At 48.2% G+C, this 12,736-nt stretch overlaps 1 protein-coding gene across 1 annotated transcript in view; it reads left to right on the plus strand.

Moving 5' to 3' along the window:
* Heatr9 (HEAT repeat containing 9) overlaps nucleotides 1-12,736 on the plus strand; it is a 20,092-nt gene extending 7,356 nt beyond the window's left edge. The window contains exons 9-15 of the mRNA XM_052195924.1: nucleotides 9,115-9,297; nucleotides 9,685-9,774; nucleotides 9,846-9,965; nucleotides 11,100-11,173; nucleotides 11,569-11,620; nucleotides 12,002-12,088; nucleotides 12,339-12,736. Of these exons, the coding sequence (XP_052051884.1) occupies nucleotides 9,115-9,297; nucleotides 9,685-9,774; nucleotides 9,846-9,965; nucleotides 11,100-11,173; nucleotides 11,569-11,620; nucleotides 12,002-12,088; nucleotides 12,339-12,704 (972 nt within the window). The 3' untranslated portion in view covers nucleotides 12,705-12,736. The remainder of the gene's footprint in view (nucleotides 1-9,114; nucleotides 9,298-9,684; nucleotides 9,775-9,845; nucleotides 9,966-11,099; nucleotides 11,174-11,568; nucleotides 11,621-12,001; nucleotides 12,089-12,338) is intronic.

Below are 12,736 nucleotides of genomic sequence, written 5' to 3' on the forward strand. Positions count from 1 at the left end.
AGGCCCAGTCCCGCAGGGTTTGTCCGAACTTACCCAGGCCTGTCCTTGGCTGCCTCCAACCCAGGCCATGGATTCTGTAAAAATCTTGACTCCATTTTGATTTTAACTTCTATCATTCCCCACTTCTCTTATTTTATAATTCTAATCTTAGAATTTTAGAACCCAGTATCTCTTTCAGAAAAATGGTAATTATACTCTTCTATCATTCTGGGCATAGGTTGATATTGTCGTTGCAGAACCATAAGCTGTACAGCATTTATTTTATTTTTAACAAAAGCAAAATGCCCTTATTTACTAGACATGGGCCAAAGACTAAGACTAGGCATATGATAAGTACAGGTCCTGTAAGGGCAGAGAACAGGGTGGTCATCCACGGGGATTTGGAGTACCAGGATTCGAACCATTCCTGTTGCTCTACTCCTTTTCGCTTTTTCTTCTCAAGCCTTTCTTTTAATTTCTGCATGGAATCTCGGACTACTCCTTTGTGGTCTGCGTAAAAATAACACTCTTCTTTTAAAGCTGCACACAATCCCCCTTCCTTTAAGAATAATAAGTCTAATCTTCTTCTATTCTGTAATACTACCTCAGATAAGGAGGTCAAGGATTTCTCTAATGCATCAATGGACTTTTGAAGCATTTCTAGATCTTCAGTTATAGCTTGTTTAAGAGACTGAAAGGAATGAGCCCCTTGTCTTCCTTCTACTAGAGCCGTCACACCTGTCCCTATTCCTGCTGCAATACCAGCCCCAATCATCATTGCTAGAGTTACAGAAATGGGCTCTCTCTTCATTTTTCCGCTGACATATTCATCTAAAAAGGAAGCAGGGTGATAATACATTCGAGGTAAAAGTTGAACCATAACACAAAAATCAAGAGCGGGGTCACAAAACACTAGTTGACACACACGGGGTGAGTCCTGTATTACAGGCCCACCAGCCGGCCAGGGAGGGTACAAGGTAGGACCCAGTTTTTGCCTTATTCATAGAGTGAGTTCTGCCACATAGATGTTGGTGGGAGGGAGGGGGATTCCCGAGGCAATGTCCTGTACTCCCTCCTGATGTTACCTCAGTCAGGGTCAACTTTTTTCCTGTCCCCCATGAGCAGGAAGTATGATCAGTAGTTTCATTGACATCCCCATTAAAGGCAATACCTTTATAGTAGGGGGGTCCTGGCGACAGGAATAACCAGCAGTCGGCAGTTGCATCTGGGTCGGTGCTGTTCAGGGCATAAAAAGCTCCTCTGACTAGGTTAAAGAGTCTCTGCCCTGTTGATGGATATGTGGGGATCACAGTTGAGGGCCCACGGGGGGCGATGGTGCTAAGAGGTCTCACTGTCTTTTGAATAGATGGGGCAGTTACAGGGGCTGGGGGTTTGGGTCTGGCCAGGGGGCCTTGTTCTGGAAGAATCTTATTAGGTCCCACAGGTACTGGGGCTGGACTCTCTATTTTGAGTCTGATCGATATCAGGGATCCAAGTTTACTCCCGTGGTTATAGTAAACCAGTCCCCAGGACAACCCACTTAGCCACGTAGGTAAGGGGGTGCGTTTCCCTGTGTCAGTGAACCAGATTTTTATATAGTCCAGGTCCTTAGGAGAACAGGGCTTGTCTGCATATAACAGAAAAGTGACATGTCACCCCGGTCCTGAATTCACAAAGGAAAATGTTATACTATCGGCTAAGTTGGTAGACCATTCCTAAGCTCTATCATTTGAAGTGACACAACTCGAACGCCTGCACAAGAATTCATTTGGCCCTCCACAGCCCCCAGAATCAGTGGTCCCAGGGAAGGCGTAAAACCCCTTGCTCCGAACAATGTTAGGGGGAATACTCTTTGTGACAGGATTCGTGGAGCGAAAACAGAATCTGAGATCCGGCCACCAAGTGCCTGGAGGTGCAACAGTTTGAATCCTACCTATAGTTCACCCCGTGCTAGTGTCTGATATCTGCCAAACCAAAGATAGGGGAGCATGGGGATTATCAATCTTCAGTGGGGTGCAAGCGGCGTAGGCGTAGCTTAAGAGGATTATTAGTCTTTTTCAGAGTCCACTCATCTCGATCAGGTCCGGGGGGAGCCTTCTTAACATGTGAGGTGTGGACCCAGGTGGGGATTCCTTCTACCTTTATGGCAGTTGGTGTGGTTAGCAGTACTAGGGAGGGTCCTTTCCACCGAGGTTCGAGGTTCCCTGCCTGATGCCTCCTCACCAGGACCATATCTCCTACTTCGAAGTGGTGCGGCACCTGCAAGTCGCCTGCCATGTAGGTCTCTTTTAGCTGTTCCCAGATCTCTTTTCGTACAATCTCGAGAGCCTTCAAATGGGCTAGAAGGCGAGACGAGGGGATGGGGGAGGGGAATACGTCAGGACATGTTCTACTTTCTGTGATTATGTGAATGGGCGGGGGTGCCCCAAACATTAATTCAAAAGGTGTTAAGCCTGAAGCTCCAGGAGTATTCTGAACCTGGAACAGGGCATAGGGGAGAAGGGCTGTCCAATCATTCCCGACAGTCTCTAAGGTCAATTTAGTTAGGGTCTCTTTTAGAGTTCTATTCATTCTTTCTACCTGTCCTGAACTCTGGGGTCTATAGGCACAATGTAACTTTCAATTTATCCCCAGTTGTCTGGCCAATCCCTGACTTACCTGGGTGACGAAGGCAGGTCCGTTGTCTGACCCAATTACCTTAGGTATTCTAAAACGAGGAAATTTTCTTTAAGTATCTTCTTGGCTACCACGTTAGCCGTCTCTCTTTTGGTGGGAAAGGCCTCCGCCCACCCTGAGAAAGTGTCTATAAAAACTAGAAGGTATTTATTTCCATACTTCGCTGGCTTTACCTTGGTAAAATCAACTTCCCAATAGGTCCCCGGTCTATCCCCTCTTAAACGTTTTCCACCATGGGTTCTGTTCAGCACTGCGTTAGTGAGTGAGCAAGCTTGGCAATTTTTTACTAAGTTTTCTACTATCCTGTGTAGCTGTGGGATATGATAAGGGGACTTACCGACCAGCTTTATCATCTTTTTTTCTCCCAGGTGGGTGAGGCGATGTATATTAGTCAAGTATTCTAGCCCCTCTTCTCTTGTGAGAGTCCGTTTTTCTAAAATCTCCTCGGCTTGTTGTTATGGGGCTTTAATGGTTAAAATTTGTGGCCCTTGTGCTGCATCTTTTGCTACCGGGTCTGCCATTTGATTTTCATTTTCTATTGGCCCATTTCCCTTCTGATGTCCTAGACAGTGAATGATTGCCACCTTACGGGGCAAATGAACAGCTTCTAGCAGGCTAAGAATTTTTGTTTGTTTGTTTTTAATCTCTTCCGGCAGAGGTTAGTAGTCTGCACTGCCTGTATATTGCTCCATGAATGTGAGCAGTTGCAAAGGCGTACCAGCTGTCAGTGTAGATATTGACAGCTTTTCCCTCTGCAAGCCTCAAGGCCTGGATCAGTGCAATGAGCTCCGCCTTTTGAGCTGATGTCCCTTCAGTTAAACTGCTGGCCCATATGACAGATTTTCCATCTACTACTGCTGCCCCAGCCCTATGCTTACCTTCGACCACGAAGCTGCTGCCGTCGTAAACCAAGTCATGGCCCCAGGCCAGGGATGATCAGTTAAGTCTGACCGGGTCCCAGCCTCTTCAGACAGTATATCCCCGCAATGGTATATGGGGGCTTCGTTGGTCTCAGGTAGTAAGGTGGCAGGGTTGAGAATAGCAGGTGGAGCAAAGGTCACCCGCTCAGTCAGCAAAAAACTCTGGTAGTGGGTCATCCTGGCATTAGTCATCCAACAGTCTGGGGGCTGCCGGATGATGCTCTCGAGGGCATGCGGGACCACTATGGTCACATTTTGGCCCATAGTCAGTTTATCGGCATCTTTTACTAGCACTGTAGTAGCTGCAATTGCCCGTAAACATGAGGGCTATCCGCTGGCTACCGGGTCCAATTTCTTTGACAGGTAAGCTACAGGGCGCTTCCAAGGTCCCAATGTCTGGGTAAGAACCCCCCTTGCTATTCCATTTCTCTTATCGATGTACAGGGTAAAAGGTTTCTTCAGATCATGTAGTGCTAGAGCGGGTGCCTGTAGCAGTGCCTTTTTAAGGGTCTCAAAGGCCAATTGGTGTTCTTTAGTCCACACAAATTCCCCTTTTTCTCTGGTCAAAGGGTATAAGGGGGCCACCAGGGTGGCAAATCCTGGGATACAAAGTCTGCAGAACCCCGCTGTTCCCAGGAATTCTCTTACCTGGCGAGGGGTGGTTGGGGTTGGGATCTGCGTCACTGTCCGTTTTCTGGCTTCTGTGAGCCATCGCTGTCCATTCTTTAGGGTGTATCCCAAATAGGTCACCTCCGTCTGGCACAGCTGTGCCTTTTTAGCCGAAGCCCAGTACCCCAACTCACCTAGCTCAGCCAGGAGATTCTGTGTCCCATGCTCGCATTCCTCGCATGTCTCGGTTGCAAGGAGGTCATCTACGTATTGCAGAAGGGTCACCTGTGGATTGCGGGGTCGAAAAGGAGCCAAGTCCCGATGTAAAGCCTCATCAAACAGGGTTGGAGAATTTTTGAACCCTTGAGGCAACCTGGTCCAGGTGAGCTGCCCCGTCCAGCCGTTCTCAGGATCCTGCCATTCGAAGGCGAACAGAGGTTGACTGTTAGGGTGCAATCTCAGACAAAAGAAGGCATCTTTAAGGTCTAACACTGTATACCAGACTCGTTCAGGCGGCAGTGTGCTGAGCAGGTTTAAAGGGTTGGGAACGGTGGGGTGTGTATCCTATATTCTTTTGTTAACTTCTCTAAGGTCCTGTACAGGACAATAATCACCCGTTCCTGGCTTCTTTACTGGAAGGAGGGGGGGGTATTCCAAGCAGATTTACAGGGGACCAGGATCCCTTCATGGATTAGCCGGTCGATGTGAGGTCATATCCCTTCCCGAGCTTCCTTCCCCATAGGGTACTGCTGGATCCTAATGGGGGTGGCTCCAGACTTGAGCTCTACCACTACTGGAGGGGCCTGCTTTGCCATTCCCATCCCTCCGTTTCAGCCCAAGCCGGCAGAAACTGATCGAGCCAGTCCTTCAGCCCCTCAGGGGTGGCAGCCTTTGCCTTCTTCTGATAAATCAGGTATTCTTCTCCTAATTGCAAAGATAGTCCCAGAGCCTGGGGAGGTGCAGTTCCCCAGGACAATTCTGGTCCAGAGGGGGTGAAGGTTATTTGTGCCTTTAATTTTGTCAACAAATCTCTTCCCAGTAGGGGTATAGGGCACTCAGGAATGACTAGAAATGAGTGGGTTACTACATTCTTCCCTAAGTCTACTGTCCGAGAGGTAGTCCATGGGTAAGATTTCTGTCCCATAGCCCCGATTACCAGTGTTTTTTCATTTTTGACTTTACCCAGAGTAGTTTTCAGTACCACGTATTCTGCACCTGTATCAATCAAGAAACTTATGGGAGTCCCCTCCACATGTAGGGTTACCCTAGGCTCAGGGAGGGGGGCCAAGCCCCGTCTCCCCTTGTCTCCATCATTCTCGAGGGACAATATCTTTGTCCCCTGCTTCTTCTTGGGGTACTCACGGGCCCAGTGTCCTTTTTCTCTGCAGTGAGCACATTGATCTTTCCCCAAAGGGGGATGGTCTCTTCTGGGTCTCCTTGGCTCCTGCCACCTTCTGCCTCTCAGGTTCCCCAGCCGTCTGTTCCTGTCTCTCCTGTCTCTGTCTACTACTGTGGCCAATATTCTAGTCAGAGTCTTTTCTTGTTTTCTCTCTCTCCTATCTTCCTCCTCTCTCCTCTCTCTCTTCTTTCATCTCCCTTTTGTGATACACTTTCTCAGCCTCTCTAACCACGTCTCTTATTGTATAATCCTGCAGTCCCTCAATCCGTTGTAGCTTCTTTCTAATGTCAGGGGCCGACTGCCCAATAAAAGCCATGATTACAGAGGCTCGTTGCCCCTCAGATGTAGGATCGAAGGGGGTATATCTTCTGTATGCCTCCATGAGCCTTTCCAGGAAAACTGAAGGGGGTTCGGTTGGTCCCTGCATGACCTCTTACCTTAAGCCAAATTTGTGGGCCTTTGTGCGGCACCTCTGAGACCTGCCACTAGAGCCCGAAGGTAATTGGAGAGCCGTTCCCTACCTTGTGCCATGTTATAATCCCATTGAGGACTCGACAAGGGGAATCCTTCGTCTAGCCCTTCTGGGGTCTGGACAAGGTGCCCAGCATTGTCTCGAACATTCTTTCGGGCCTCAAGAACAATTCTCTCTCTCTCTCTTCGGTAGTGAACAGGGTCTGCAGAAGCTGCTGACAATCATCCCAGGTGGGCTGGTGTGAATACATCAGAGATTCTATTAACCCTGTGAGTCCTGCTGGATTGTCTGAAAAATGGGGGTGGTTAGTTTTCCAGTTATAGAGGTCAGAAGAAGAGAAAGGCCAATATTGTAAAAGCTGTAAGGCATTCTGGTCATCTGGATCAGGGGGTGCCCCGACAGCTCTAAGGGGAAGTGCCACTGTGGAGTCAGCTGGTCCTTCAGGGGTGGCTCCTCACCAGCTCCTCATTCCGGCGAGGAGCCTCTCCCCGACTTCAGGAGCTGGAGCCGGAGGAGGGGCTGTCGGAGCTGAGGGTTGGGATGCGGGCTGTGGGGCGAGAGTGGGGGAGTGGGCCACTCGGGGATTTCTTCTATCTCAGGGTAGATCTTTGGAACAGATGCCGGTGGAATGCCGCGTCCTCTATCTTCTTTCAGCGGTGGTTTCAGTTTCTCATCCGCAGCAGCTCCTTCCCGAACAGCCAGAATTTTGGGGAGAGAAGGGGGGTGTGGAGGAGGGCAGAACAGCCAAATCATCAAGGAATGATGAGAGGTGAGAAACGGTTGTACCCACTCGGGTGGGACCGCACTAGATCCTCCCACACTGTAATATACGGCTGCTGGTCTGGATGTGCTCCGGGTCCCTCCTGAAAGACAATGGCTTTCACGGCCCCAATAGTGAGCAAATCAAAAGTCCCTATGGGTGGCCAGCCTACTCTAAGGGTGGGCCATTCTGAGGTGCAGAAGGTCCGCCAAGGCTTTTTCTTAACTTCTACCGACAAATTCCGTCCTCTTGCCCTAACGTCCGTCCAGTGGTCCAGAGTCAAGGACAAAGGGCTCGTCACTGTCTGTCCCATCTTGAGTAACAAAAAACACAAAAACAAGACACAGGCAACAGTCACCAATACGTCCACACACACTCACCCACGTCTGGTCTTGAACAACCAACCAAATGCAACCTCCGATGGTGCGGGATTCCACACTCTATCTCTCTCTCCGGGAGAAGGAGTACTCCGTCTCCTTCATTCCAGAAAAACACAGTCAGGCTCTCCTGGCCGTCTCCCACCCTTGGAGCGTCTTCCAGGGTCGCAGCTTGCGGATCCAGGGTGTCCCCCTCCACAGCCTCTGGGTCCTTACAGGTCACAGCAGCAGCTGCAAGAGCAGGGTTCCACTTCTGCTCTGTTCAGGTGCAAATCGAAACCAAAATCACAGACACAGCGGTGCAGCACTCAGACATTCAAACTCACACAAACGTACCTCCAAGGGGTCTTCGGGGTTCCTGGGTGTTGCAGAAATCCCGGACGAGCCCCCACAAATGAAGGACCCCCGAACGGGAGACCCCACTCGAGTCTCGGGTCGGCACACACCTAAGGAAACGCAAGAGATTGGCTTGATGCAAGAACACGAGGCAGTTTAATGGTGGAGCTCCGGGTCGACACGTGTCTTGTGCAAAAGACAGAGGAGCAGACCCTGAAGCTCAGAAGCTAGGGGTTTTTATAGGAAAGGCAAAGGGGTTTCGCACGCTTTTACATGATTGGTCAACTCATACACAATTACATCAGCAGGTAGTACGTGCAGATCAGCGCATCAGCAATGGGGGAGAGCGAGAAGCTTATCTATTGTCAGCAGAGGGGCTGGGGGGAGGGAATCCAGATGGCCCCTGACTCAGCAGAGGTGGCTTAGGCAACTTCCTTATCTTTATGACCAGCCAGTTCCTGGAATGTCTTAACGACCCTGGGTGGAGGCCCAGCCCACCTGGGTTTGTCCGGACTTGCCCATGCCTGTCCTTGGCTGCCTCCAACCCAGGCCGTGGATTCTGTAAAAATCTTGACTCCATTTTGATTTTAACTTCCACCATCATCACCTCAACAACAGACCACTGAAGCAAAATGTCTGTCACAAAGGAACAGAGACTAAAAGTCCACTGATACAGCTTTCACTTATGTCCCCCTTTAGAGCCCTGGTCCTTTAATTCCAACAGTACTTAATGTAAAATAGAATCCATTAATTCAGCAAATTTGTATTTAAAAGTTATCATGTACAGGCACTATTGGTCTCTTGGGATATATCAATAAACCAAACAGGCAAACTGCCTTTGTCAGGGTGCAGGGACTCACAAAACTATTTAACTACAAAGGTATAAAGAATGTTAGAGGTCACAAGTGGGTGGGGAAGAAGGAGCACCAAGATTGCTGAGTAGGGAGGAGGTCGGATTGTAATTTAGACGTGGTAGACAGGGAAGATCCAGTGTGAACAATATATTTGAACAAAGACATGAAGGTGCTTTATAGATACCTGAGACAGAGTGTTCCAGGCAGGAAGACTGCTCAACACAAAGGCAAAACATGGCTGGCATGGCCAAAGATCAGCAAGAAAAGGTGGTTGTTGAAGTGGAACAGAGTAAGAAGAGCAGCAGGAAATGAAGGTCGATTCACTAGATCACATGTGACTTGGTGGTAATGGGCTTAGGTAATGGGCTCTTAACTCCATGTAAGGAACTTCGAGAGTTCTTGAACTGTAATTTTCCTTTCAAACAGTTCACTCTAAAGAGATAGGACTTAGGAGAGAGTAGGTGACAGCAGAAAGTAAGGGGCAGAGATTGTGTGATGGCATCAGGCTTCCTTTAGAGAAAGGATTGGAAGCAATATTCTAGAAAACATGAGCCAGGTATGACAGCTCCACTCTGAAGAGTGAGACTGAGGCAAGACGATCCTGAGTTTGGGATCACCTTCAAAAGGAGATCCCCCCCCCCCAAAAAAAAAAAGACAGACAGAAAAGGTGAAGAAGGCTGGCTGAAGACACAGTGCCTCCTGTTACTCATTTCACCTGTGTTTCCCTCTAAGCGGCCCGAAGTCGGATATGAGGAAAAGCTGGTGCTTTTGCTGCAGAATCTGATAGACAAGCCACTGAACGAAGAATCCTTAGAGGCAGCCCTGTGCTTGGGTTTCCTGAGACCCAGCAACAGCATGGTCCAACAGTTCTTGCTACAATGTCTGTGCCAAGGGTCCATGTCCCAGAGGATGAAGGTATGAGAGGCAGAGCTGGGATCTATGGCACGTACTTGGCAAACAGTGGTCAGTGTTGACTTGGGTTAGAGTATGCTTCTACCATCACATCCCAAAGAAAACAAGCTTCAGCTGTGCATAGCAGAGTTCTCTGTGTGTTTATGAGTACAGAAACGCACAACTAGGGGGGAGGCGGACAAATACATGTGCACATATACATATATCTGGTATGAGTGTTCATCTATTTACGTGTGCACACATCCACTTGGGCTCTCATTCTAATTCTAAAGGCCAATAGGGCAGAAAGAAGCACCTTGTTCACCAATGAGTTCTAGCTCTAAAGTCTGCTTGGCTATCAACAACCCTCTATGTACACCAATATACCATGTTCCTCCTCACCCTTCACAGGCACTTAGGATGCTGGTCAAGATGATGAATGTTCACTCCACTGCTGTCACCAGGGCCATTCTGGAACAGCTACACTCTAACGTCATTGACGTAAGTAAGCTCTGGGCTATGAGGAGGAAAAGAATTCATTGTCTTTCACACTTCCCTGTCCCTTCCCTTAGGATCGCTTGGAAGCCACCCAGATGCTCAAGACCATTGGACTGGAAAAGATCCAGGCACAGGGGCTGGAGGAACTCACATTTGACCTGCTCAAGAGGAAAATGCACAGTGAACCTTTCCAAGTAAGATCCTAGCTCCCAGCCCCAAGTCTTTCTCCTCTATTCTCTTGAGATGGGGATTCCCAACAAACCCCACACACTAGTATGACACTGCTTTTACCCTATCCCTCCATACAGTCCATGTTTTTAATCTGCCTGTCTTTGGTTAAGCAGTTCTTCAGCACAAAAACGCCACCCAAACTGCTCCCTGCTATTCTCTTCTTCCCCTTCCTGCCTACTAACATACTAGTCTAGGCACAGTGTGGTGGTACATGCTTGTAATCCCAGCACTTGCAAAGTAGTCCTGATCATCCTAGATGATCAGGAACTCAAATCCAGTCTCAGCTACACACCAAGTGTGAGGAACCTGTGGGCAACAGATGTGATGGGCAGGGATGGTCCAAATAGCATGTCATATGGGAAGCTTTCCCAAATGACTAGACTCAGTCCTGCCTTTCTCCACATCCCATTGCACTTGACTTTACAGAACTGCAGCCTTTCCACGTTGTTCTAAAATGTAGGTCGTCTCATCCCTTCATAACGCTTCTCAGTGGTTTTCAGTGCCTTTGGGATGGCTTACTTTGGGTCCCATCTCAAGCCCTGTTTACCTCTTCAGGTTTTGTCCCTCCAGTACTAAGGACTAGCCCAAGCCCTGGTGGAGCGTAGGCAAGAGCTCTGCCACTGAACTCTACATGTCCAGGCCTTGGTTCCAGCTGGCCCCAAACTCCAATCCTCCTTTCTCTGTCTCCCAAGCCAGGATTACAGGTGTGCACCACCCTGCCCAGAACCTGTCAGCTTTACTTTCCCTAGCTATACCAGCTGCAGCTAGGGTGTCCATATCTTGATGGACCTGTACAATTACTGAGTACATTTTGAAAAGCCTTAGTCTGACTACCTCAGTAAATGAACTGTTCCCTTCATCCTTCCACTCATCCTTCAACTATAAGCTGGGTCATTACTTCCTCCAGGAAAATATCTCAGAACCCAAAAGAAAGCCTGTGTACCCTTCCCAGTACTGTAACTGCCTTTGCTCAAATGCTCCATCTATTGAGCTGTCGAGGCAGGTACCCTTTGTAACAAACCCCAAGTGTTTATTAAGGGTGCTAGAGTGCTGCCGTGGAACAGCCTGCATTCTCTCTCTGTGGTTGCACTCTGCAGGTAATGAGGCAGGCTGTGTCTGAAACAGTGGATGCACTCAAGATGAAGCCTTTAATAATGAAACTAATGGAGGCGTAAGTTAAACTAGACAGGGCTAGGAGGCAAAAAGGGGGGTTGCTGAGAATCTTGTCTGTACTTTGGGGCAAGTCATTCTGACTCTGGGCTTTTTTTTATCTGTTGTTGTTGTTGTTGTTGTTGTTGTTTAAACCACTCCGGGTTGCTATAAAACTCCACTACAACCCCAAAAGAACTTTCAGAAGGCATCAAGTTCTAATGATAATCAAACTCTGATCCATCATTTCAGTGTTTCATGGCAAACTATAGTGTCTGTCCCTGCCAGATTCTTCTCTGATTTGAGAAACCAGAAAGAGAAATGAAATTATCAGCACTTATCATCATGCTGGACTCACTCTGGGCTGAGATGTAACCAGCCTTCCTACCACTAAACAATATATTCCCTTCCAAACAGGCAACTGATGAGCCCAGATGTCAATGACCGCCAGGAAGCAATCATCTCTTTGGTAAGCTGGGCTGTTTTCTGACTCAGTTCTTCGAGATGTCTTGATGATGGAGGGCAAGTGAAGGATTGAGCAGTTCCTGGGGATAAGAAAGAACTGTAGTTTGGGAAGGTTATTTATTTTTTAGAATTCTAGTCCTATTGAAGGTCCAAGTCTTGGGATAAGTTGGATATACGATAAGTGGGTATGAAAGATGCTATTAGATATTACAGAAAAGGTCTCCACTCTCATAAATATTGGGAACTAGACCCCCAAATGCCAAGGAAATAAACCACATCTCTCTCTAGGTCATAGGGTCATCTCAAAAGAAGGATGGAAAAGAGGCTGGGGATCTTACCTTCCTGGGGCTGGCTACTTAGGTAGAGTTACTCATTCTCTGTGCAGGGTGCCCTGGGGATCCGCAACGAGCAGGTGTTCCATTTGCTGCTGGACATGCTGGATGCAGAAGAGACCAAGAGTGTGAAGAAGAGCGTAAGCATTCCTGTCCTGTAGCTCTCCCCTCCCACGCCCTTGCTCGCTCTCTCCTCCATATCCCTCCCATTCATCTTACTATTTGTTCAGAGTCAACAATGGGGAATTAGGGCAAAAGTCCTCAGACACTGTCCCTCGGCTGGATTTCTTGGGGCCTAGTAACCAATCCAGAACTTACCCTTTCCCAGCTAATTCCTTTCCCAGCCTGAGCACAAAATGAGCCAGCACCATAATCTTTGCTTTTATGCAGATACAAGAAACACTACTTGTTTGGGCCTCAAGAAACCCATGGATCCAAAACAAGCTGACCAGCAAGGTTTTCTTTGTGTATGACGTACCGAAGACTGTGAAGACAGAGCCTACAAGGTTCCGGAAGAATCCAGAGAGCCCAGAGGATTTGTGTATCATAGACTTTCGACAGGCTAAGCTGAGTCCTTTGTTTATAGCAAAGGCCTACAACAAGCTAGGGGAAAAGCTAGAGGCGCCTGCCTTCTCATTCTATTTCTCCAAACCAAAAAAGCAAAGGCCACCAGCCACAGGACCTTGGGAACCAAAAATCAGGGAACAACTCCGGAACTTGATGTTGCCTCAAAATAGGTGTGTTTCTTGGCTCTAATTCCAACTCTTTCTTTCAGGATGGTTTCCTGA

The sequence above is a fragment of the Apodemus sylvaticus genome, chromosome 10, assembly GCF_947179515.1.
Source record: "Apodemus sylvaticus chromosome 10, mApoSyl1.1, whole genome shotgun sequence".
Lineage (NCBI taxonomy): Eukaryota > Metazoa > Chordata > Mammalia > Rodentia > Muridae > Apodemus > Apodemus sylvaticus.